This window comes from Motacilla alba, chromosome 3 (genome assembly GCF_015832195.1).
Source record: "Motacilla alba alba isolate MOTALB_02 chromosome 3, Motacilla_alba_V1.0_pri, whole genome shotgun sequence".
Taxonomy (NCBI): domain Eukaryota; kingdom Metazoa; phylum Chordata; class Aves; order Passeriformes; family Motacillidae; genus Motacilla; species Motacilla alba.
The window spans coordinates 36,856,889-36,882,944 of NC_052018.1; the positions used below are offsets into that span (position 1 = coordinate 36,856,889).

Here is a 26,056-nt window from a genome sequence, read left to right on the forward strand (position 1 = left end):
GAATAGTTCACATACTTTGTTTCTCATTTACTATCCCAAAAAAAAGTTTCTTGCCTACCTGCAATTTCTGAGGTTTAGTCTATGCAGACAATACATCAGGACCTGTCCATCACTCTGGACTGTGGAAAGGAGTGAGTCCTCAGCTGCAAACAGAGCCGAAGGCAGGGAGTCTGGCCACAATCCCACTGCTAGCAAGGACTCACCCCAAGTGTCAGGGGAAGCCAGAGAGGAAGCATGCCTTGTAACCAACTCTAATACAAGCTACAACAAACAACCAAAAAGCAGTTTAGAGTCACATTCAAACACGTAGCATATATTCAAGCACCATAGCTCAGAAAACTCTTTAATTACATGTATTTATTATGAAATTACTAGACACCAAATCTTCTACAAACACTATATAACATACACAATCAAAGTACCAAAACATTCCTACCAGCAGTGAAATAACACACTGCGCAGTTTCAAAGCAGAAGTCAATGTGTCTGTAGATGACAGTGTGCACAGTGTTACAGGCTACAGATGCATCAGTGTGAATATCCCAAAGTCTCAGCTCAAGCCGTTACAATCTACAAGCCTCAGAGTCCAAACAGGATACTGTTTGATTCATCTCTCCAAGAGCACCATCTCCATCAGTCTCTGTCTCAGGCATTCAAGAAACAGAGGGTCTCAAACACCAGCCTCATGAAGTTACATTTTTCACTTATCCAGATGATCTAAGAAAAGCGTTCAAATATAGGATTTTTACCTTTTGGTTAATCTGCAGTTGTTGTGAGCGGCCATAAACTTCCCAACAGGCTCTGTAAAAAGACTGTGCTAATCCAAAGCCTCTTTGTATTTGCTGCACAATTAATACAGCAGCCTGAAGTAAAGGTGACAAAGATGACACACAACCTGAAAGATACACAGCAATTACAGCGATACGAATATTTAGCAACTGTCAGCCCTTTAATCTGAAAACACCACTTTAGGCGTCAGGATACGAAACAAATATATCCTATTGACCTGAAAGATGAATGGATTCTTCCCAAGGTTGATAAGAAAACCTGACAAGACTGTAAATAACAGACGACTAGCTCAAAAAAAGACACCAGACAGCTGAGCTGAATGAAACTCAGCTGCAAAATACAACTCGTGCAAACCCTCTATTTTGCTGATTTTCACTTTGAATACATTGGCTTCCTGGTAGCAAGGGATAATGTGCCAATGTCTGATGTCTCCTTACAAAGCACTGTAGTAACCATGTTTTCATGACTTAGGCCTACTTCCTGGGAATGCAAAAAAACCAATCCAAAAGTATCTGATTACAGTTTTACTGATTACAGCTTACTTATATCAGCACATAACACAATAAAATAACCAGGGTTTAATACTAAAGACTTCATCCACATATATATAATGAGCCCATGATGCTAAAGAATACTGAACAGACTTTTTTTACCTGCTATTGCTTCCTTTGTTTCTGAATGCACAGCCAGAAGTGCATCACAGACACTGTCTCCAACTAAACCCAAGCCATGCAGGAGTAACTTCAAATCCAGACTGTCCAATAGATTTCCATCATTCTCCCCAGGAATGTAAATTTCAATCCCACGATTCCGCATGGCTCTGGATATTTCCCCATGAACCGGATCCATAGAAAGGAAGAGCCTGTGGGATATCAGAAAAGAGTAATTCAAGTTGGAAGTGGCCTACAACAATCATCCATCTCAACTGCCTTAAATTCTTTAGATGCAACTGAGGTCCTTAAACTATCACTCTGGAACTACCAAATCTGCTTCTCCATAAAGTAAATTCATCTTCATAAAAATGGGGACACAGTATCTAGAAATCCAGAGACAGCTACTGCATTAAAATGAGAAAACGCTCTGAATAGCTATAATTTGCAATTAGACACTGATATTCTGCATGACTTCTAACTTATTATTATCTGAATTATGTGTTTTATTATTTGCCCACTTACAAAGAAAAGTCAGACTATGCCACTGAGCTATAAAGATTTTTAGAAGTCTTAGCAACAGCTTCAAATAAATCTGTGCTATTTAAAAACCAAAGTATCCAACATTCAAGTAGTTAATACTATCAATAGACACCTCTTAAAAGCAAGGAGGAAAAAGTACTTCTGAGATGCAGTGTAGTGGAAACAGGTTTCTGAAAAGTCAAGAATGTTTCCAATTCAGAGGAACCAGAGGGTATCAGTCCCAATATCCTTGTTATGAATTTGTAACAGGTAGGAATGATACAGAATCCTGGCACATTCTCCTTCCATCTTCCCCAGAGACTCCTTCAGGTCTGAGAGAACAGACTGTCCATTTGGGGGGTTTGTTGCATTTTTTTTTAAGTCCTGTCACTGCAGGAAACTCAAATTTATATATGGGATGGAAAAAGCTTGTAAGAAAATAATTATGCCCATATACCAGCTTTCATAACCAGCACATCTAAAGACTTCACCATCCTCAATGCATGTATTCTCAATTTGATCACAGTGAAACAGGGAAGTGCTGGAGTTCTAAACTAGAAATGCAAAATCAAGGCAGAGGCACACTGCTATGAATTTTCCTGTGTAACAGTTCGTGTTGCAACAGGGATATAAAGCAAAACCTCTTAAGCTTTCTTTTATATGCTCACCACAGTGCAGTTTTCTTCCCTGCTAGAGACTGTCACTACACTAATGGCAAACTGAACAGCATTCAAAATATCAGAAGACTGGCTCACTGATGACATTTTTATGCTAAACCTGCTACTTGATAAAGGGGCAAAAAGAAGGGGAAACAAAAAGCAGAAATAAGTACCTGAAGTTTGGATGAGGAGCTATTGTAGGAATTGTGCCATCTATGACACCTCTCTCACTCATGGTCAAAACACCTCCTGGCTCAAGCAAAGCATTCAAGCGGTCCAGCACAGAAGGGCTACATTCAAAACAAATTCATGTGGTCACAAAAAGGTACCAATTTGATCCCTTTCTGATCTGAAATCAAAATGGTACCAATCTCAAGCAAAATCCGAACAGTTAATTACACTATAAGGTAACAGGAATACTGTCTAGTGCTAAGATGTCTGAGAAGGAAGACACACTTCCAGAAAATCTAACTTATTGCTCCTGCCTATTATCAAATGCCAAATATTCAGTTGTGAACCACTCAGTAAGAGGCAAAGTCAATCAGGGAAGTAAAAGGGTTCACTGAAACAAGGCCACTAAAATCTCTTACTTGCAGAAATTAACATTGTCCATTAGGAGCCAGTCTCCAGACTGCAGGGCCTGAACCAACATCCCATCTACCCACTCAAAAGTGCCATGGCTGTTGCAGTCAGCAGCCTGGGCCTGCTGCAGCTTGAAACGCCGGAACTCTTCTACCAGGTGAGCAAACTCTGAAAGGAAACACATCTTACACTGAGACGTCCATTAATGAAGTAGCTTCCAGCAACATTTGAGAAAAATAGCAGTTATTTTGTTAATAAACACATATGCTTCCTACTTTTTAGGGGAACATAACAGCAGAGGCTCCAGCTCTTCGGAAGCCTCCCATAGGCAAAATCCACGTGAACAGAAAATGTTTGCAAGCACAAAGAAATATAAAACAGATTGACACTTTACTCCCTAAACGGGTACTTTTCTGCATCACTTCTCCCCATGAGATGAAATATGATGAGTATTGATGCCTTATTTTAAACAACAATTAAAAAAAAAAAAAGAAGAAGGAAAACCAACATACATACCTGCTTTTGTGTAAGAATTTATTTTGTTGTTTAGTCGCTGGATAAGTACAAGTATTCCCTCCAGTTTGCTCACTAATTCAGCTGTAACACTTCTACCTCCTTCTCCCAGAGATTTGGGTTTGTAATTCAGAATGAAATTGCTCCAAGCACGCAGCACGAGTTCAGCATCATCTGCACAAAGTTCTGCCAGGAGCAGACTGTCCCTTACGAGTGTGCTCACAGCACTCTCCACCTTCTCCAAGAGGTGCTGCCATGGCCTGTTGATATCAACCTGCAAACAGGCCATTGGGGAGTTAGTTCATGCAGAACACCGTGGTGCCAAGGCTCCATTTACGAACACTAAGCTCACAGCAGACTGGCCACTATTAGGAAGGAAGGAGAAATTCTGCCGTATTACCAAAACAGTATTTACCTGCTCAAATCCACCCAGGAGTTCAGTTGTATCCATGGCGCTGTTCATCGCCATGATCTTCAGCCGATGGCCGGTGAGATGGGCCAACAGCTCCACCAGACTGGTTTTGCCAACAGCTGCTGGGCCCACCAGGATCACCATCCAGCTCATGTGCACACACTTCATTATAGACTCCAGGGACTGCAGTGAATGATGCAGAAGTGAGAGAGTTCTGCCAGAATGAGGAATGTAGTTGCCACGAGAAAGAACTGAATAACCAATCTGAAAGGGATGACAGACAGAGGTAAATGGAGCTTAGCTGTGCAAGTTGTTTCCTTCCCTATCCCATCACAAAATCCCTTGTCAACAGTTTACCTGAACATTATATGGATTGATGTGAAACTCCCTGGTTCCTGTATACACATTGGCCTCCCGGCCAAAAATGTCTCTGTATACAGAAATAACCTAGAACAGTTAAAACAGCAAAAAGAGAATTATCAGTTCAAGTTATTCACTGTTCCAAAGATTCACTTCTAAAGGGTGACATCTGAAGTATCTTTTCCTCTCAGCTGCACAGCTGTATGACAGTAACTAACACAGTGAATCACCAGCCCATTTAACTCAAAGTGCAGCAAACAGTGTGAGTGTGAGCTGCCCACTGCAATCCTTTCATTAATCATGGTTTCCTGAGACTTGAAATACTGTTTCTCTTTAACAAAGTAGTGGGATAGAATTTACTTCATAGATAAGTCCTTTCCTTGGTAACACGGAAAAATACAACAATGTTACAGGGAGGGGACGGTAAACCCATGAGGAAATAGCCAGTCACATACAGCCAGCAACTTCAGTTTCACAACCTGACTCTCCAGTTTAATACCATTTAAGTGGTGTGAAATTAAACAAAAGCACAGGATTTCTATGCCAAGAGAGGGATAAGTAGGTAGCAAACATTATTTAATACAGAATCACACAAGAGTACAATGTGTTTTAAGTCCTTAGTTATTCTACTTGCCTTCATTTACATCAGCTGCCTGCTTTTATACTAATTAAATTGATATTTCAAATGGCAAGGGGAGCAGGTATCTACAGCAAACCCCAAAACTCCAAACAAACCTATTTTTAAAAGATAAGTATCTATGAATGAATTGCAAGGAATCTTCAAAATGGAGATCTATACTTGGATTTCTATAAATATGTCCTGACCATCTGAAGAGAAAGGAAGGAGAACAATGGCTCACCTTTTCTTTGTCTTCTCTGGTTCTCATTCTTTCTCCATACACCAAAAACACATGCTGGCCTGGATCATAACATCCTGGTGACTGGTCAACAAGCATAAGCTGGCACCAGCGGAAAAGATCACGTAAGTTGAACTCCCAGGGTCCTCCTTTCTGTCCCCACTTTTTTTCAGCCATTACTTCTTTTTCAATCTTAAAAAAAAAAAAAAAAGATAGTAATTTTAAAAAGTAATCTTTTATTCCACCCACAAACTAGTCTTCAAATATTTTTTTAAATGTGGATTGAACTTCTGCCTTTGGCACTGCTTACAAGACAAAGACAACTGAAAGAGCAGGCTGAATTTACTTTGCTGAAGATATGTTAGGAACTAAAGCTTGATTTAGTTTGTCTCTACTGTTTCTCTTAACACTCAGCTCAAATTTGCACTTTACTCTTGCACTCTTATAAATGAATATGCAGTAAGATGCTGACACAAGAGATTTTACCTAAGGTCACAGAAGACTACTTTCTCCCGTGTATATATGTTTTATCTTCTGTGAAAAACAGTGCCTCATCAAATATCAACAAGGCATCTGATTGTCATGGCACAAGAATTCAGGTTTAGTGGTGTTCTTTACTTTCCTCTGCATATATTTCCATCCCTCTTTTCCATCCCACTTCTCTATAAAAATGCTTGGAAATAAAACATTATACTTATTTTTTTCTAATTTTACTGCATTCTCCCTACTTCTACAGAAAAGAAATTAAAATATCTTTACCTTGTTATTGAAAGCAACCATTTTAGCAATAATAGTTTTATCAATAGCAGGAAACAATGTATTCCCAATAAACTTCATATCTTCTGCTGACAGTGGATCAACGTACACCTGTAAAAATCAAGAGAATTCAGAGTGTTTATAAAGTCAGAAACCTATAAGACAGGATCATGATGTAGTTGAAACCAAACAAATAAGCTTGCCTGTGTAAATCTATTAAGAAAGGACTTGGGGAGACCCTTCCTTCCACCTCCTTGTCTGTAGGGATTCTGGCATCCAAAAATCTTAGTCGTCTCGTGCTGTACATGAAAATTCATTCCCAATTCTGGAACATAAATCTCAGCTCTGTGGTCAAAGCATGCATTAAGCCCCTCTAACACAGACTGAGAAGCCAGATTCAGCTGAGGAAAGAAAGGATACCATATTAATGCTCCACAAAACATTTTTGCATAATCTCTAGTCTAATAGTCTGGGATATATAGAAGGTAAAATTCCACTTCATTGCTGTTCTTGAACTAACACAAGTTATTACTACCAGCTAGACTGTTATTATACTGGAGCAACTAACACTTCCTTATGTTCACTTGTTATTTGTACAGTGTTTTTTCACTGCGATAACAAAACAATTCTCCATTGTAAAACCTGCATTTTTCAGAACTTTTTTCCTGAATTTATGTTCATACATTTGTGGCACTCAAAGCATTTTGTTTGTTTGTTCATATTAAGGCAGTTTCAGCTATTTAATTATAGAAGTTGTTTGAAGTGGCATTCTTCTCAGTAGAGGGGGGGAAAATGAGGTATACAAGGGGCTAAAGAACTGAAGATTTTGCACTCTGCAATAATTAGAATGCATATTGCCAATAAAGCAGATCTGTGCACACATGCTTGAAAGCACTTGCTACATGATACATGAACAAACCTGCAGTGGCAGGATAGCTTATACTGGCAAGATGGAACTCTTCCCCATCTCAATTAAATCAGTAACCAACACAGTATATTAGTCCGCAGAAAAACACCTTCCATTTCAGTGAAATTGCATCCATAAAGAACACTTGTACCAAAACTTCTGTTGACATTCTTCCCTAAAAATTTTCAAATGCAAATCAGACCTATCCTTGGTTTTCTGCGGTAATTTAAGCTGGGATTCAATCCTTGTTCTCTTGTCTCAAGGAAGTCTAGACATCACCTGCCTCCATGAAGGGAGATCATCAGCACTCAAAGGTATTTATTCCACAAGGCAAATCACCAAATTTGCTCTTCTAGAACATTCCATTTTATTTGTCCCCAAACCTGAATTTACCTCATCTAAGACAATCCAGTGTCCAGCCTTTAAAGCTGATAACAGTGGTCCATCACGCCAGGCAAATTCTCCTCCCTTCCCACCTTCAACAGGCAAGTCTGTCCCAAATAAGTCTGTCACATCCTTTGGGAGTAAAGAACAGAATGGGGGAGTTGAGGAATTACAAAATTTAACAGAAGTTCATAAACATCATTTGTTAACTTAACATTTTCTCCCTTCCCTTTTAATACCTACACTTTAGGTCTAATTAAAAATTTTCAGCAACTGCAAAATGCTGAAAGCTTTTCCATTATAGGACTCCAGTGACCAGGTGCAATATTTAACAACAAAAATTTAAATTGGGACAGAAAAGCTAAAAAGCCTTAAAGCTGTTTACGAGTAATGTTGCAGAAACCAAGAAAAACACAGTAGACAAGGATATGCATGACTTCACCTGAAAAGAACAGAAATATCTGGGAATTGGCAATCACTCACAGAAGCTTACTGCTCTGTCTGCTTCCCCCTCCCATTCAGTTTTGAGACCAAGAAGGAAAAACTGACATTTCAGACAGAGTGCCAACGTTAAAGAGAACTGCACTTTAAAAGTTATACAAAGCTTCTACCCTGCCATAAACACCAAGTAGTGAAGATAATATTTTATTCTACCGTTTGCTCAGACAGGTTGATTCGAACAAGACAGTTCCCTGAGGCTTTTGCCAGGGCAGCAACCAGGCTGGTTTTGCCCACTCCTGGTGAACCCTCCAACAAAATAGGTTTGTTAAGCTGTAGGGCTCTTAACAGTCTTTGTGCATTCACTGCTGTAGTCCCAGCATTTAAAGCATAATCTGTCATGTTGTTCCTCTGGATAACAGGGCCTAAAACAAAGGAAAGATAAAACAGAAAACAATGAAACAATTAAAGAATGTTTACACTGGAGATGCTGACAGTGTGCCTCTGAATGAGCTCACTCTGTCTGTAAATTGCTGATCCCAGTACAGCAAGCAATGGGGATCCAGCTTGTATGCCATTCTCAAAGATGTGGCACATACACTTTGTTTGACCCACAGCTGCATCTCAGCCCATCTCCACATATTTATACTGAATTTTGCAAAAAAAAAAGCATATGGACATATGATTTATTTTGCCATGAAACCTCAATACCTCCTGGTTCATGACTTAAACTAGAGATCTATCCCTGAACAAATATAAATGTGTTCTTGCACTTCAGTCATGTGGACTTAAAACTCAAAAGCAGCTCTTGAAAAACTGACGCTGAGGGATACAGTCCAGTCATGCTCCAGATTAATCAGTTCCATACACTGCCAGTTCTAATGAAAAAAGGGAATGAACAGATGTGTCTTAATAAATGTGACTGAGTTGTAATCTACAGACTTGGAGGCAGAAAAGGGATTCTTCTAAAGCTTAAGAACCAATAAGTTGTTCTATGATGATTCAGGTATCCTACTTAGATTTAGTGAGTAACAAAACTACTGAAAATATAAATCACAGAATAAACTTCCACCCACTCCCACAGTCTCTTGCCTTTTGGAATAAAAAACGGGTGAATTCCCATAAAGTTGTCCATCCATACAAGCTCTTTCTCCTTCGTTCTGTCATAAATCTTCAGTTCATTCTTCTGATAATCAGTCAGCTCAAAGAATTGACTCATTTTCTCATGTAAGAATGTCAGACATTTCTCACGAGCTATTAGAGCTGTATCAGCTGAGCAGGATGTTGTACCTGTAATTAGGAAAGTAAAGTGTGCTTCAAAACATAACTAGGCATATTCAACTTACGACAAGAAACTAATCCCTTCATGTGCATGCAGGTTTATATTTTATTTTTATGTTTTTAGTGCTTCCAGTACTATTTACCATGGAGAGATTGTTCTGTGAGCCCAGAACTAAGGACACCATATTCCCAATCCCTTTTCTTCTACCGTCACAATCACCCTGATCCCTTGCCATAGGCCCCCTCAGGCTTTCTCTTCTGGCATTTCTTGTGCCTTCCACTTTTCCTCCTCTCCCTTATCTACTGTTTATCAGCTGGGCCAGCAGCCAAACACACAAAGATGCATTCTCAGTTATGTGCGTGGTACAGGCCAGCACAGACAGATGCTGACATGTGGAGTGGGGATAGAGAGCCTAATATGTGCTTAAGTACTGTATCAGTTCAGTAAAACTACATCAGCTCAATAAAAACCACAGGTTTTCTAAATTTGTGTGCTAGCCTTTATAATATTATTAATCCCTCTAATTTACCTCAGCTTGCTCTATTACTCAAACTCTTGCTGCTGAAACACAGAAAAGGCATATGATGTACAGAACGTTGTCAAATGGAAGTGAAAATGTCTCCTAGAAGAGTCCCATGCTGCCCCAAAGCATTTTGTTTGCATTTCATGAAAAATATTAATACAAATACACAGTTTCATATTTTCTGCTACCAAATGAGCACTGAAGACTTACCTGATCCTATTCCATCAATATACACCAAACATGCAGCATGGATAAAAGACATCCCTGGAGAAATGCTAGGGCGGCTGCATCCCTTGGCAGAACTCGACTCATCCTCTGCCATGACATTCATAAAATTAACCCAGGCCAAGATGTCTCTCACACTGAGAATACATTGGCGACCAAACTCTTGATTAGTCAGCCATTCAACAAAGTCCATCATGAGTTCTGGTATATCGGGCCCTAAAAAAATATTTAAAAACAAACAAACAAACCACCAAATAAATTTGAGTTACCATTTTTTTGGTCACATCTGCTACACTGTTGTAAAAACATCTTTAAGGTAGGTACAGCTGCATGAGCAATGTGTACGGGTACTCTATACCCTAGAAACAGAATAAGAGAAGAGAAAGCTCCTGCCTGAGCTGTTGTTACAGATCCTTTTAAATTCAGGTAACAAGACAGTATCACATGACTAATACTAACAGTGAAGCTGCTGGCAGAAAATGAAGTACCAGCTCTTTCAACACTCTATATCAAAACCAAGCTGGGACACTGAAGGGCTGGGGATAGTTCAGCTACCTGGATGGTGAAGTAAACACAGCCTTGAATTTACTTCTGGCTAGACACATATGATACACAATGAAGGAAGAACAGAGTCTAGAATATATCATACTCTCCTCAGGGAGAAATGTAGCAGAAAAAGGGTGACAGTAGTGTATATTCTGAGGAAAGGTTGGCAGCCTCCATACTCCTTATTTCCTTAGCAATTTTCAAATACCAACACACAGAAACACCTACCCTTGTGGTTTATTTTACCCAGAGACAATCCTGGATGGAGATTGTGGTTTACAATCTGTATCAAATCATCACGGCCATTGCTCTGTGGACACCATATTTCTGTAAATCTGTTGCGCAGCGCAGGGGAAAGCTGCAAACAAGCAGAGTGACAGAGCAATTAAAAAGAGTCATTAAAACATCTTCCCTAAAGGTCAGCTAATAACAGCCTTGTAGTCACTGTAATTGTAAATAATAAATAAAGTGAACAAGATAGATCCTTCCTTCTAATTTTGACAGAGACAGTTTATAACAAAATCTTTGAAAGAAGGATTTTTAAGACTTCTAGTAGTGGCATCAATGCATGAAATGGGTGATACAGAAAGTTCAAAAGAATATGGGAAGAAACTGAGCTGGTTTGCAAGCACCATAGCTCCACTTCATTTTAGGACACCATGTATCAAACAATGGCTCTGTAATCTCCCTTTGCTTACAGAGGCAAACAACCTCATGGAAATTCGCCTTCAATTACAACTTGTTTCTTTCATTCCCCTTTTCCTTGGCTGAATTGGTCATACAAAAATTAGTAGCACAAGTGCAATCCAGAAATAAATCCTGTTTAAACACATGGCTTCAATGAGTGGTTCTCTACTTCAGAAGCAACTTTAAATGGACTACCCATCTTCTTTTGAGTAAAAGAGCTTCTGGTTCTTTTTTAAAAAACTAACTTCCAACACTGCTTAAAAATTGTAAGGTTTTATTGTCTTATGGGTTTTTTAAAACATGTTTTAAATTACTTATTTCTCAACTTCAGAAACAATTTCTTTCATTCAATGAAAAAGCTTTTTTGAGATGTGATGTTCACTATTCACTAAGAAACACAAGATGACCATCACTTTCTGAGTAGCATTAAGGAGAAAAATCTGATATGCAACTTTGTACTACCCCAGAGACCTGGATTTACTTGCTTCACAAGTCACAGTTACTGTACTTGAATATTCCATATATCAAGCCTGACTAGAGTATTTAGAGGCCTGAAGCTTCCTTTGACATTTTGCTGAGTATTCATTCATAATGCCAAAGTGATAGCCCACAGAAATGGCAGAAAACAGATTCACCCCAATCCTCCTCTAGAGTGATGAAGCAGATGCCAACTAGAAAGCACTAAATGCCAGAACTGGCACGATGCATTTTTGTATTGCACCTCCAACCACTTAATGGTCAGTATGACCAGAAGATGCATGTTGCATTTCCAGATGTTTTGGCATTTACCTCTTTCTTCCCAAAGTCACCTCCTGGGTTCATGGTCGCAAGGATACGGAATTTCCTTCCTGCAACTAATAGTTCTACTTCATTCTCTTCATCATCCTGGCCACCTTTTTCAGCAAGTACCAATGTCTTTTCAGCTTCAAGAACACTGGAGAGAAGGTAAAAAAAATTGCTTACATTTTGCTCCACACTTCAAAAGATCACTTAAAAATAAAAATCATATTGATTGGCCTGGATGAACTTTCCTTTACCCAATATAAAGGGTAACAGAAAAGACTAAAATGAGGGATACTGTTGCAAACAGATAATGAAATTGGAATTTATATTTTAGTTGCTCTGGGGGTTTTCTTTACACACACACACACAAAAGAGGGGAATAAAAAGATTTTGTTCCTGGGATTTGACAAAATACATAATTTCAAGAGCTCATTTGCAGGCTGAAAACATTAATACTGCAGATGGTAAACTAGAGATTTTACTTTCAAGTTTTATTTGTAGCATTGTCCTTTCCAGCAAGAGAGCAGCTCACCTAAGCCAGGAAACAAAAGTGCCTAAAAGAAGTCAGATTTACCCCACTCATGTTTAGACAATGAACAGACACATTGAGGATGCTTAGTACTACCACATTTCAGACATACCTGTTAAGTCGCTCAAGTACAGAATCATCAGCTAAAGAAATCTCATCAAGGAGGAAAAACCCCTCCTCCTTCATTGCTAAAACAAGAGGTCCATCACACCACTCAAAGAGTCTAGAACCATCAGATTCCTCCTAAGAAATAGAAAAGAAAGTGAGAAGTGGTAACTGCTACTTTTTTCTTCCATGGTAACACAATCCAAGGTGTTACTGGTGAAAGACAAACCTGCTCCTTGGACCTCTGCCTGACTGGTCGCAGCCCTCCCAGGAAGTCTGATGTCTCCATGTGCAGGTGGCAATTCACTGAGTACAGCTTCTGATTTGCTAATGCTGCAAAGATCTGACAAATGGTGGTTTTACCACACCTGCAACCAAGTAATTTGATTAAAAAGGATGAATCAAAAAAAGAAGCAAAACCAAGCAATCAGCTCCGTTTGGACAGGATTCATACTTTCATTGAAGAGCTATGAGGTAAGGGCCCAGCATGCAAATTTCTTCTGCTCCCTTCCTTGAAAGAAATGTATGCAAAGTGAAGCCATTTTTGGCAAAACTGTTGCTGACTTGCCTTTAATTAAATTTAAATCAATAGCTGCATTGATGGATTTCTGCATGTTCAAAGTCAAATTTATTTCAGCTTGCCCTAACAGATACTCAATCAGCCTAACATTTCACTGAACTGGAAATGCTACAATGTCTAGACAAAGCCTAAGTCTGATGTAATAAACTGCTGAGCATCTAGTTTTCATTTACTACCCAAGTAAATCTTCCTTCTCTCTTTTCTTGCATTTTTCTTTCCTTCTCTTCCATAAAAATTTACTCAACAAATTTATAACCAGCACAAGAGCAGACAGTATCTACTTCCACAACCTCCACCACAACATATGAGGTGGAAAAGTGGTAGCAAGACTATATTCAAGCTCATACAACATGCAAATTGAATGTGCTCTCAAAGAGAAAAATGTCACAATACCCCAAAAGGAGCCCCTCCTGTGAGGCACAGTGAGATTCTACAGGAGACCTTGTAAGCTGGGGACAGAAATCAGTTCACTTTCATTTTACTACTTTTATGTAACTTCTGTGTAGTTACACAGTGCAGATAAACCCATCGAAGACACAGGTTAAATGAGATGCATCTGCTTCTCCTCCGAAAGGAACTGTGAAAAACAGCAGCTGCAAGTCTGCCATGAGACAGGCTCAAATCAGAAAATCCCAGACCAAAGCAGCACTGAAGCCCACCCAATCATTTTGTCTCCAGCTCAGCAGCCAGTACAGCACTACCAAGAACATCATAAAACGCAAGATTACCCAGTGTCTCCCACCAGCAGTACTGGTTCACCAAACTCTAGGGCTCGTCCCACCAAAATGGCAAGTCTCCTCATCCCTTGAGTCCAGACAACATGGTTAAAATCTCTGTCCATCACTGACATCCATGTGGAAGACTTAGCTGCACAACACAAAGCAATCCATCAGCTTCAGTCATGTCTAGAGATCTACCAGTGGGGCCCCTCTAGGAAACTCACCCAGTAGCTTTTTGACACTTTCCCCTGAGAAAAGAGACTCAGGATATATTTTTTTCTTGAAGTGTTTTTCAATGACATTTTGAATAACATCCACCTCCTCCTGTTTCCTGACTCTGCCTGCCAGAAGCATAAAACCTACAAAACAGAGGAAGAGAGAAAGCAATTACTACCTGGGTAATCAGCAACAAAAATTTACACTTAAGAAGTGGGGACCGGAAAGCAATTTTACAGACACTTAGAAAAGCTGGAGCAGCAGAGCTCACCATCATTTGCTAAGTGCTGAAGCCAGTCATACTCCTTCTGCAGCTGCTCTGCCAACCTGTACCTCTCAGCCCAGCGGAACAGATCCCGCAGGGTAATGAATCCGTGCTTCCCCGCAAACACCGTCGAACCTCTGCGGTAAGACTGCCACAAGAACAAAATGTGAGGTATTTTTTCATCAACCTGTCCAAATACTTCAAGCAAAGCTAATCATCCCTCTCTGCAGTGACACTGCAACAAGAAAATTCTACGAATAACTACAAAAAAAAAACTCCAGTAGAGTCACAATATCTAAACACTTACTCCTTTTTAGGCAGGTATTTGATGAACATCAGGAACTAAATAATTTAGATAATGATAACTTAAAAAAAAACAACTAAGAATAGAATAGGTACCTGGAATAAAACAAAATCCTGTTTGTGCTGCAGTAATTGCTTTTAAATACAAGGTAGTTTTAGCTACATACTAAGTGCCAAATGTGTGTTAAATATGGGAGTATCCCAACATATCCAAAATTGCTGCTTAAAAATAATACCAAATTTCACATGACCCAAAGACCCCTACAAATCCAATACTGTGCTTTGGCTCCACAGCAAGGGATAATTCTACACATTAAATCCCAAGGTGTCTAGTTTTTTGTTTGTTTTTTTGGGTTTTTGGTGGGTTTTTTTTGTTCCTAGCTTTCTCTCACATCTGACATCACCTTCCCTAGCCTTAGTCTTAGCCACTGAAATTTGATTTCAGTACCTTGATGGGTTCTCTCCGTGATTTAGGATTTTAAATATCCTTCAGCTAACAATACCTCCCCCCCCCCGAAGGAATTTCTGATTTCTGTTACTTTGTGCATGTTACTTTGAAGCATGTTTGCATTTCTTATACTAAAAAAAAAAAAAAAAAAAAAGACTCTCATACTTGCAGGTCTAACATGACTTTGACAAGCTTGCTGCAGTAAGAAGGTGGCAAACTGCATCGCTTGTGCAGGATGGTTTCCAGTTCAGCACTTGGCAGTTCATCAAAATGCAGCTCCACAAAACGATTTCTGAAGGCTCTGGACAAAACCTAAAATATGAGACCACATTGTGTTTGAACTTTTTCCTTTGATATTGCTCCTAGATCTTCCCCGACACATCCAAAGGAAATAAGGATAGTGTCATAGCATGCAAATTAACACACGCACATCAACCTTGAAATAAAGCATAAGAGACAGTCTGGGTGAGGACAAAAGCTTTAAAATGGACTGAGTGTTTTTTTACGGGCACAGGCAGCTAAGCATTACAAAGCCACAAGCTCACTCTCCCTACAATGGGAGTATTGGAAAGGTGAAAGTGATAAAACTTTTAGGCTGAGACAGTTTCATAGGTAAAGCAAAAGGTGCAAGCAAAGCAAAATTAGCTTTTAGCTCATTCATCACTTCACACCAACAGGCAGGTATTCAGCCATCTCCAGGAAGTAAGGGCTCCTTCACACACCAGTGTTATTTAGGGAAGCAAACACTGAACTCCCCTTCTTCCTCCTCCCCCCAGTTTTGACTGCTAAACACAATGTCATATGACATGGAACATCCTTTTGGGCAGCTGGGGTCAGCTGTCACCAGCTATGTCCCCTCACAGCTTCTCATGCACCCCCCCCACCTACTCCCAAGTAGATGGGGCAGTGTGAGAAGCACAAAAGGCCTTGAATCTGGGCAAGCTTTGCCCAGCGATAATTAAGACATCCCTGTGCTATCACAAATCAAAAGCACAGCACCATACCAGTCACCATGAAGAAAATTACCTATTCCAGACAAGAAACAGTACAAAATGGACTTCTACAGCCTAAGTAGAATCTCTTTTCCAGTGCTCTTGGACAAGAAATGCTGATTCAAGTATAATACACATGAACTCCGGTTCACTAAATCACTTAAATCTCAACTACCTAAAATTAATTAGAAATTCTGTATCCATGAAATAAGCAACTCGCTTAGACAGAGCCCGGTTGTACTGACAGTCCACAGCCACCTCAACACTCTCTCTCTCTTGAGAGATTCATGATGCTACACATCATAACATTTTCACATCACACTTTATGTATGAGAGAGATTAACTCAACTGAAGTCTCAGCTACCAAAAAGGAACAGATCATACAGACCTTTCTGCCACCATAGAGACCTGGAGGGTTCTGTGTGGCAAACAGCATGAAGCGAGGGTGAGCTTTGACAACCTCCTGAGTCTCAGTAATGAACAGCTCTCTGTTATCATCCAACAAGCGGTTGAGAGCCTCCAGAACATCAGTGGGAGCCAAATTCAACTCATCTAGAACGATCCAGTAGCCCTTTCTCATTGCATCTATGAGAATGCCTTGAGGGAAACAGAAAAATGCCTACTTAAAAATCTTACAAAGCAAATCTAACAGAAGCATCCACTCAGATACTTTCAGCAGCCCATTTCATTCAGGATGAACACTAATCCAGAGTAGGAAGTAACAGTATTGTTTCAATTGTTGGCTTATGATGTTTAGGTCCCATGGGACAAGCATGATGAGAGAGACATGGACTTTTCAGAATTCACTAAAATTCACACAAGTGATTATCATTAAAGTGCAACTACTAACTTCATGACAGGCCATCTCTCCATCGTAATAAACTAGACAAATTAATCAGAAAAGGAAAAAAAAAAGCCCAGCCACTGCAATGAGACAGGAATTTGGAGTATATAGAACATGCTCACTTACCCTCCTTAAACATCAACTTTCCAGAGGCATCTGATGTGTAACAGCCAATATATTCTTGGATATCAGTATGCTCATGGTTGTTAATCCTTACACAATGATTCCCAGTAGCTGCAGCCAACCAGCGAATTAAACTGGTTTTACCAACAGAAGTCTCGCCTTGAATCAGTACTGGATGAGTCCTAAAAGCCATGACCAAAATAGTGGGGTAGAAGCATGAGCCATGACTTTCTCACACACAAGATGTCAACACTGTTAAATCACACTATCAAAACACCACCACTTAACTCATTTGGGGTATCCAAGATCACACACTAACAGGGAAATATTTATATCTTTACTCCCAAGTGCTAACAGCTAGCCATGAAGCTTTTCATGGCAGTGTGAAATAAGCAGGTTATTCTAACTGCAAATTTCTAGATCAGAATTTAAATAAAACTAGGTATGGCAGCAAGATGGTTTAAGGAAACAAGACACACATGTATAAATTTCAAGTCACTCTATAATGAAAAGTTAACTGTGAAGTAGAAGGAAAATAGACATTATTCATCCAAACAATAAAGCCCAATCAGAGGGACACCAACAACTCAAGGCCTAAGCAAACATATTTACCTTATTTTTTAAATTAAGAAGTTAAAACACTTACCCTGCAGACACAACCCTGACAATGTCTTTCAGATTAAGCTTAACTGAAGGGGTGAGCACATAACTCTCATCTACTGTAGGTTCTTTGTCCCCAGCTGAAATCCAGTACCCTTCTATAAGTATAAAACTCCCTCCTTTAGGTTTTGGTATTTGCTAAGGAGACATGACAGAAATAACAGATTATAGACATGGGTTTCAATTTGCTAATGGAAACAACTACTGTTACACCACTGCTACATATTCTCTAAAGAAATTTTAAATTAATCCCTGAGCACTCCTGCAGTAAACACTGTCCCTTGTCACAGAATGCAAATTACAGGAAAAACCTGACCAGATTATTTCAGGGTCATGAAGCAGGAATCTTTGCCAATGGCATAAAGATAAAAATGTCTCAAGAGTCTTGGCACTGAATTTTGAAGGGCATTTACAAGCAGGAACTTGGCTTTCATCTTTTTCATGTATTTATACACATTTTCCAGCATGAAAGGGTTTATTTTGAAACAAATACCCATCTTTTTCAACTGGCTTCCCCATCCCCCAAGCAAACTCATGCTGAGTTCCCAGCACTACTGACATTCTTCCTTTCCCATAAGAGACAAAGCACAGATGCTTCTTCATATCCACATGTTCTGCATTCAGAGTCTAAAAATATTAAGCTTGAGAAAGCTCCTCCAAAGTCTGTGAAAGCTTTACAGTTGGAACCACTGCATTAGGCTGTGCACACTCCACAGTGCTTTAGTTATTCAGGCTTCCATATTTTTTCAAATTCATAAATAAAGCCAGCTAACATATCAATATTCAAGCAAAGTAAAAAAACTACAAAAGAATCGCATTAATTTTTTCCACTTCTTAACTTCGTAAAATGAAAAACAGAATTGCAAGAATGAAATGTAGAGGAAAAAACAAGGGAAGACAACTCAAAAGAAATTCTACTTTAAATACTAGACAGCTCTTCATAATCTTAGTTGCCTACCTGCTTAAGAAGGCTTTTGATGTTGCCAGAGACTATATGCTGGCATATTAGCTTTTGAACCACTGGATGAGAAGCTCTGTCAAGCTGTGTCAGGAAACTCAAACAGAAGCCCTAAGAAGAAGAATTATTTTCAGTGATAAACATGAAAAATAAGGAAAAAACATACAGATTAAAGAACCATTTCTGTTCAATACTGAACCTAGAGAAGATTATCCTTTACCCATACAACCTCTGTAGCGAACACACTCTGAAACAAATGCCAGCCCAGGTAATCACCTCATACAGGGAGCGTGCTATGCTGCCACAGGGATTAGACGCTGCAAATCTCAATGCCCTGCACAGGGTACGGAGACTGTAGTGAGGTCTGTGGCCAGTTCCATCCACCAGCTTTGTTTCTGCTTCCTTTCTCACAGACAAATAAAAGCTGCAAAATTAAAGTTACATAGAGCTGTTACTGATCAGACCATTGCTCCAAGGAATCAAACCCCAAGTATGAACACTTCAGTTTATCCCCAACTGCTACTTTTGTCAAAAGCTCCAGGTTACGAAAGCCATGCCTAGCTCTGCCATCTGTACAGTCAGTGAAGCACATCAACAGAGTATTTTTAGAGCCATATTTCTGACAGAGCTCGATATACAGAGAGTGACTGTAAACTCCAACTATTCCAAACATGAGATATTCACCTTACGCTAGGGGAAAGAAAGGCAGCTCTAGACAAACACACAAGACTTTCTTCAGAATTATCTACAGAAGCAAACCATTGTAGTCTCTCAGACGTGAAAGAGGACTGAAACTACAATGCTATTTAACTGGTGCCACCAAGAAAACAATTCTGAATTTAAAAATTAAAAATCTCCTTCCCACAAATGCAGAAATCTGAAGAATTAAGAAGATGGATGTCTATGTTTCCTACAGCTATGCCAACTGCTGCATGGGGAGCATTATAGCATTTCCCAAAGCAGTCTAACCACAGACTATCGTTACATACTTACTTTTTGTGACTTATTTCATCAAGAATTTAAAAAGATTACAGTCAACTTACTTCACAATTCCTTGTAATGTATTTTTGTTCACATTCAAGCTTCTCAGATAATCCATTATAAGAACTTGCAAGTCTCCTTCATTTCTCAATTCTTCTACATAAAGTTCAGTAAACCTACAAGAATCAAATCAATCTGTAACACTTAAGACACCTGACCATATGGAAAAACCATGGTACATATAATCTCATGGCATCCAACATTTTAAATTTTTAAGTAACAGAATACTGATTGTTAAAGCTGCAGACCTATAGACTGTAAAACCTACAGACATACTCAAAAACCAGAGCAGTTGAAAAATAAGGTATTACTAATATTTTCAAGTAATTTATCTGAATTAGTTTAACATCTTAGACTGATAGTGAACAGTGTGACTTACAATTTTAAACAATTTGCAATAGATACTCAAATGTTACAGCCTAAACAATGAAGTACTGACACAGCAGTAGCTATTTTTGACAAATAGAAATATAAATTCATTTAAACTTAGCAAGTTATGCTGATGCTGAAGTATCTTTTCTTCTGTATTGCACTCTTTTTCTTTTCTGTCCTTTCACTATTCTGCAAGAGACCCAAAGCAATAAAACCATGCTTTGCCACTAATAACTACAAATGACTAGTTACACATAGCTGGTGCATCTCTAGAGTCTTGCCCAGTGTTTGTGAATCTGGGAAGGGACCACACATGCAACTTTTGGCACTCGTGAGTGAAACTACATCAAGCAGGAGATGCACAAATACAGAAACAGGTAATGGTACTGAAAAATGGATTTGCCACAATTCCAATTGCCTCGCCATAGATTATATGCTTTGAGGCCATGCATCAAATATTTTGAGTATCACACATCGGTGCCACCATACAAATAATCTTCCTTTTGAGTAAACAAGACTGGATATGCAGCTTTTTGCAAGGATCATCTACACTTCTGAGATAAGAGAAAGTAAATTTGAGTTCATACTTGCATCCTCAGGCTTCAGATAAAGCCCTCTTCACTGGTCAACCCCTGAAACTAATTAAACTCTGAAAAAGACAATGATTGTCCCAGAATCATTATTTCCTACCTGTTTCTTATTCCTAGAGGAAGATTTCTCTTTCCAACATCTGTAGCTGGATTCATGCACGCAAACAAGCGAAAATCAGGGTGACGGACAAGAGGCTCTAAAGCCAAACAGAAATGAAAGATATTTATGTGTTAAATATGGTGTATTTCATCGAAGGCAACTTTCTATTGCTGCACTACTACATTTCCTTAAAATTGCCAGCATCAAGAATTTTCAGAGAATAATCCCATGTGATTTTATCAGAAGTACCTGAACCTTCACAACAGCCACGGGCAAGTGAAACCCTGACTTTTCGGTGTGTAGCAAGATGTTGTAACAACACAAAACACTTCAAAAATTATGTGAGCCCTAAACTTGGAATTCCTTTTGCCTCTTTCAGAACAATAGCCAGTGCTTCCCTGGGCCAGGAAGAAAGTCCAGCCTGGGATGCTCACACAACGTTTGCCTCTCTCTGTAGCTTTTGAGAGCAGCATTCAGCAACTGTAGTTTTTTATCTTTACATCTCTAAAAGGAGTTAACTTTCTACACAGCAGCCCCTACAGTGCTGTTGGGTATACACCAGTGTTTTGGACCTCTTGCAAAGAAGTACGAAATCTACCAAGAGCATATTGCTCTCTTGGGCAAACCTTCATTTTTAATGGTAAATGATCTCAAGTTATTTTGAGCTACATAGGATAGGGAACTCAGCTGAATACCAAGATACAGCATAAGCAAGCACAGAAATAGTACCTGTGTCTCCTCTGTCAAGTAACACCAGTGACCCAGATGATCCTTCCAATAAACCACTCAGGCACTCCAAAGTCTCTGCTGCAGCCAAGTTAATCTCATCCAATAAAATCCACTCTCCTTTTTTCACTGCTTGTGCCAGAGTACCCTAAAAGCAAGATCAATTTGTTAATCATGTTGCCAGCAATGAAGTGTCAACTGTAGCTTTCAGATACTGGAAATAGTTGGTGTGCAATCCATGGCTTGATTAGAAAAATGGCAATTCCAGACCTTTTACAGCAGTAGCAGTTTTACTGCTCTCTCTCAATAACAGCAATCATTTTGCCAGTCACAGAAGTCACACAGTTATCATACCATTGTATCAGTTGCGAGTTATATTGGCTCAAATACAACTGATTTAAGATCCCTTATTTGTGCAATCTACGACTGTGGTGCATATGCATCACTACACCACATGAGAATAAAGTTAATCCAAAGAAATTCAAAGACACAAGCAGTATCATGCTCCTAAGGAATCTGTACCCTATTTATTAAAGCTATACTTAAGTCAGTGGTCCTCCAGCTACTCACAAATACTTTTTTTTATGAAGGACTGGTCAACATTTAACACACTTTACATGAAATTTGATAGAATATATTCAGATTATCAGGGTGACAATAAACAAGCATAAATAAATCTCATAGTTTCTCCTAATCACACATAATGTCTTCAAAACATTATTACAGGTTTGAAACATTAGAAAAATCAGTTCTAGATAAATAGCACATATTCTTAATATTAAATCCTTCACAGGAATCCCTAGCCAGAAGCAAGATCTACTGAAGACTGATCAATAAGTTTTTTTCTTATCTCCTAGAGTCAAAAATAAGACATGACATACTGATACTCTTATCATACCAGTCCTAATTCCTGCTATACAGCACAGAATTAATGTGCTACCACAAACCAGTCTCCACTGCCCATGTCACCACTGCTTCCTGGAATCTGCACACTTGATTTCACGGAGTTATCATGGCACACATCTTACTTCACAGCAGGGTTCTTGCCAGGAAGCTACTTATGTAATACTGATTGCAAAGTCTTTTAAATATTAAAATATTCCTCCTTATTCCTCCTAGCACCAAAATGCAAATATCTAAATACCTCAACAAATGCAAAGAGAAGGGCATTTTCTGTCATTTTCATCTGTTGATGAGCATGATTCAGTTTAAGACCAAATGCCTCCCACTTTTCCTTCAGTGGTAAGCCTGCAAAAAAACAAATTTAAGTTCGTACCATCAGAACAACAGCACAAAAAATGTTTGACAACAGTTTTTTAATCAAGTTGTTTCAAGCTGAGAGATACAAAAGTAAGCTCAAGCAACAAAAACATTAAAGTCCTGCAGATGACACACCACAAACAACAACAAGAAAAAATTAATCTTCTTGTTTTGGTTTTGTGCATGTGTGGTTTTTCATTTTTTAAATTTAACTGTACCCATATGTCAATAGTGCTCAGATAATTTGCTATTCGTTCCGAGAGGAGGAACAAATACTTATATTGCACTTTGTTCCAGCATGACTGTTACCACTCTCTAATTTCCAGAGACAGAAAGAGACATGTCAAAAAAATAAATCCAAATTTATAACCCTTATGATAGAACAGATTAACAATGAACACTTCAGTATCAATAACTAACACACTATTGCTTACCAGTTACAATAATATTTACTATAGCACTAATTTCAGTTATTTGTTAAAATCAAATCACTACCTGAGCTACATGCAACATCAAAATTCCTAAAGAAACTTTGCAAGTTACAGATTTCAGCCTTGTCTTTATTTTAGGATTGTCAATTCTTGCAATAAGTGCAAGAACTCTTTAAACACTCTTCTTCTTTTTTTTTTTTCTTTTTTTTTTTTTTTTTTTTTCATTTGGGGGCATTTATTTTAATATCTGAATTTTCAGAAGAACCAGGTAAAAGGAGAGTGGAGATAAAGGTTCATAATTACTTTTATTTAGCCTAAACTGAATGAAAGCTACAACTTCCCTTTTTCTGCTGGTCTAGAACCAGAAACAAGTCCATGCAAGGCAAAGTATCAACATGACCTCAGCCCCAAAATGGGTTGCAAAGTATAAAACAAGAAAAACTTACTTGGAGATAAAACCACACTGGAACAAAATAAAGCACTAGGCAAGTCAGCATCACTAACAGAGGAACCAAGGCAAAAGCAAGAACTTAAAAATAATTTCTACCCTAAACCAGTTATTACTTTGGGTTTGGTTCTGTTATTATTGTTTTGCTTTGTTTTTTAAAAAGGACATGTTTATGAGACATAGGCAGGTTCCAGGGCTGGAAGTGTGAATGCATTCACATAGAAGATTGACACACAAACAAGCAGGACTGCTCACCAGCACAGCAAACAAGTACTGAGTGGAGACCAGATATTAAGGGGGTACCACAGGGCAGACAATCTCCACACTCTCAGACATAGCTAACAGCAGAGATGAGCTAGAAAAAGGAAAAAACAAAACAAAACAAAACCCAACCACTGTTCTAACAGTGTTCTGAATGTCTTGTTGGAATGTTCACATTGCATTTCCCAAAAGTAGAAAAAAAAAAAAAAGATGTAATATAGGGGGAGGAAAAAACCCTAAACCTTAAACAAACCCAAATTAAAAGAACAGAAGTCACCAGTATTTATCTACCCTCTGCATGGTTTAGCACTAATGTGTGTTTGATCCACCTGAAGTCTTACCAGATGCATTTTCTTTTACTTCTTTATTAATAGCAGATTTATGAATATGTTGCATTAGTTTTAGCAGATCATGCCAACGTTTCTGTCTGTAGCAAGTCTGAATGTGTCCCAAGAATGTTTGATTTTTCTTCCTGGAGAATGTCTGAGAGAAGAGTTCTTCAAAAGACTCTCGCAGAGGGAGCCAGATCAGCTTGTTATCCACAGGCTTGTAACTGAAGAGAAGCAAAAGGGTAATTACTTATGTGAGAATGAGTCACCGGTGAACTTAAAAAAGAAAACTAGTCCAAAACCAGTTGCCTGAAACAACAATAAGCTGCAGCGATGAACCCTTGTTTGTAAAATTTTTTACTCAACTAACAAACTAAATAGAATTGCACATATTTAAATGCACCTCATGAGGCGATTTTGTAAAGACAGGAACACCCTGATAAGCAAAATATTTGTAATACTACCAAACAATCTGTCCAGTGAATATCACATCAGATTTATATTGAACAGCTTAGCCATTTTTAAAGCCATTGGGGCTGTGTTTCTGAATGACTTCATCACACACAGCTCTGCACACAATTCAGTGAAACTGCTCTGCTCTTCAGCAAGGGCAAGGAGGTTTCTGCATGCAAACACATTTATTGAGACATTTATCCTAGTACGTAACAGATACTGCCCATTTGTTCTGCAGAACAGACAAAACAGTGGTCAGTGACTCACCCCCCTAAGAGATCTGCCGTGTCACTTTGCTGGTTCATGTTGACAACCCTCAAACGGTGTCCTTGAAACAGAGACGAAAAGCACCATCAACTTGTGGGTTTGTTCATTTGTTGTTTTTTAAATTATCTTCCTGTTAGTCAAAATTTTCACACATTATTTACCTGTAATATGAGCTAGGTACTGGACTGCTGAGGTTTTGCCAGTTCCTGTTTCACCAACCAGGAGCACAGGCTCCCCTTTGACAACACACACTGCAAGCTGTTCAATGAGTACTGCAGATGGCCGTGTGGCAGCAAAGGTATGTTTTGCCCTGGAAAAACAAAGCAAGTTACTCAAACTAAGATTTATCAAGGAACTCATTTCAATTTTATCTTAATTATTTTGTTACTGAAGTGGTTTGAGTTAGGAATTTTTAAGATAGGTCTGAAAAGAAACAGTTCTAAGATACTCATTTTTCTCAAGATACAACCTAAAAATTCAGGGTTTCCAAATAACTTCTAGGCCAATGAAGTTACCAACACAACACATACAAAAATCTCCCTCTACCAAGGTAGAGCCATCGAAATCTTTTTGTAACAGCTGTGAATCCAAACTCTTTTGAAGACACTTAGTTCAAAGAAGCTGAAAATCTCCATCTCTCTTCTTCTGCCAGAAGCAAGATGCAGACACTCTTAAAATACACCAGGTAAAATCAAGATTGCAAGAGAAAGAGCTCTCACATTCCTTTCATTAGAATGAGAATACCCAATTCGAATTTTCCTTAAACCCTGTGACCTGCAGTCTATTCTGTTCCACCACAAAATATTTCAATTCACATGGAAACTACAGGATATTCTACCTTTGTACAGTGAGAGCCTGGGTCTGCTTCTTCACAAGATTCACTCTTCCAACAGAGACTTCTTGTTCCCGTATTGAAATTTCTGGTTTATAGAGTTCACAGAAGAACTCCACCTGTGAAAAAAGCATCAGCATTTCCAATACTAATGTTGCTTACATCACAGTAAGAGCACCCTCGCCATGCTACCAGTATTATTTTGCAGCAAGTTAATTTTTAGAGGTAAAATTCTGTATTTTGGAGATTTTACATAATCATCACCTAAAACAGTGAAGGACCTCAGAAGTGTTTTTATCTGTACAAACAACTTTCAACTTAATAACCTGG

The 26,056-nt window shown here is 38.8% G+C and overlaps 1 protein-coding gene across 3 annotated transcripts in view; it reads right to left on the reverse strand.

The window, feature by feature from the left end:
- Window positions 1-26,056, reverse strand: part of MDN1 (midasin AAA ATPase 1) — a 92,218-nt gene that overhangs the window by 44,689 nt on the left and 21,473 nt on the right. For all 3 annotated transcript variants that reach the window (XM_038133103.1, XM_038133102.1, XM_038133104.1), the window contains exons 13-48: window positions 25,733-25,845; window positions 25,056-25,204; window positions 24,895-24,955; window positions 24,187-24,398; window positions 22,590-22,693; window positions 21,449-21,593; window positions 20,720-20,816; window positions 19,660-19,773; window positions 18,893-19,040; window positions 18,617-18,727; window positions 17,645-17,796; window positions 17,002-17,180; window positions 16,420-16,628; window positions 15,205-15,351; window positions 14,295-14,436; window positions 14,032-14,166; window positions 13,817-13,955; window positions 12,738-12,876; window positions 12,516-12,646; window positions 11,881-12,025; window positions 10,633-10,762; window positions 9,844-10,074; window positions 8,921-9,118; window positions 8,045-8,253; window positions 7,400-7,522; window positions 6,303-6,500; window positions 6,103-6,210; window positions 5,347-5,535; window positions 4,484-4,573; window positions 4,130-4,390; window positions 3,718-3,988; window positions 3,210-3,369; window positions 2,793-2,909; window positions 1,442-1,650; window positions 749-894; window positions 59-261 (exon numbers count right to left, since the gene is read on the reverse strand). In XM_038133103.1, the coding sequence (XP_037989031.1) occupies window positions 59-261; window positions 749-894; window positions 1,442-1,650; window positions 2,793-2,909; window positions 3,210-3,369; window positions 3,718-3,988; window positions 4,130-4,390; window positions 4,484-4,573; window positions 5,347-5,535; window positions 6,103-6,210; window positions 6,303-6,500; window positions 7,400-7,522; window positions 8,045-8,253; window positions 8,921-9,118; window positions 9,844-10,074; window positions 10,633-10,762; window positions 11,881-12,025; window positions 12,516-12,646; window positions 12,738-12,876; window positions 13,817-13,955; window positions 14,032-14,166; window positions 14,295-14,436; window positions 15,205-15,351; window positions 16,420-16,628; window positions 17,002-17,180; window positions 17,645-17,796; window positions 18,617-18,727; window positions 18,893-19,040; window positions 19,660-19,773; window positions 20,720-20,816; window positions 21,449-21,593; window positions 22,590-22,693; window positions 24,187-24,398; window positions 24,895-24,955; window positions 25,056-25,204; window positions 25,733-25,845 (5,615 nt within the window). The remainder of the gene's footprint in view (window positions 1-58; window positions 262-748; window positions 895-1,441; window positions 1,651-2,792; window positions 2,910-3,209; window positions 3,370-3,717; window positions 3,989-4,129; window positions 4,391-4,483; window positions 4,574-5,346; window positions 5,536-6,102; window positions 6,211-6,302; window positions 6,501-7,399; window positions 7,523-8,044; window positions 8,254-8,920; window positions 9,119-9,843; window positions 10,075-10,632; window positions 10,763-11,880; window positions 12,026-12,515; window positions 12,647-12,737; window positions 12,877-13,816; window positions 13,956-14,031; window positions 14,167-14,294; window positions 14,437-15,204; window positions 15,352-16,419; window positions 16,629-17,001; window positions 17,181-17,644; window positions 17,797-18,616; window positions 18,728-18,892; window positions 19,041-19,659; window positions 19,774-20,719; window positions 20,817-21,448; window positions 21,594-22,589; window positions 22,694-24,186; window positions 24,399-24,894; window positions 24,956-25,055; window positions 25,205-25,732; window positions 25,846-26,056) is intronic.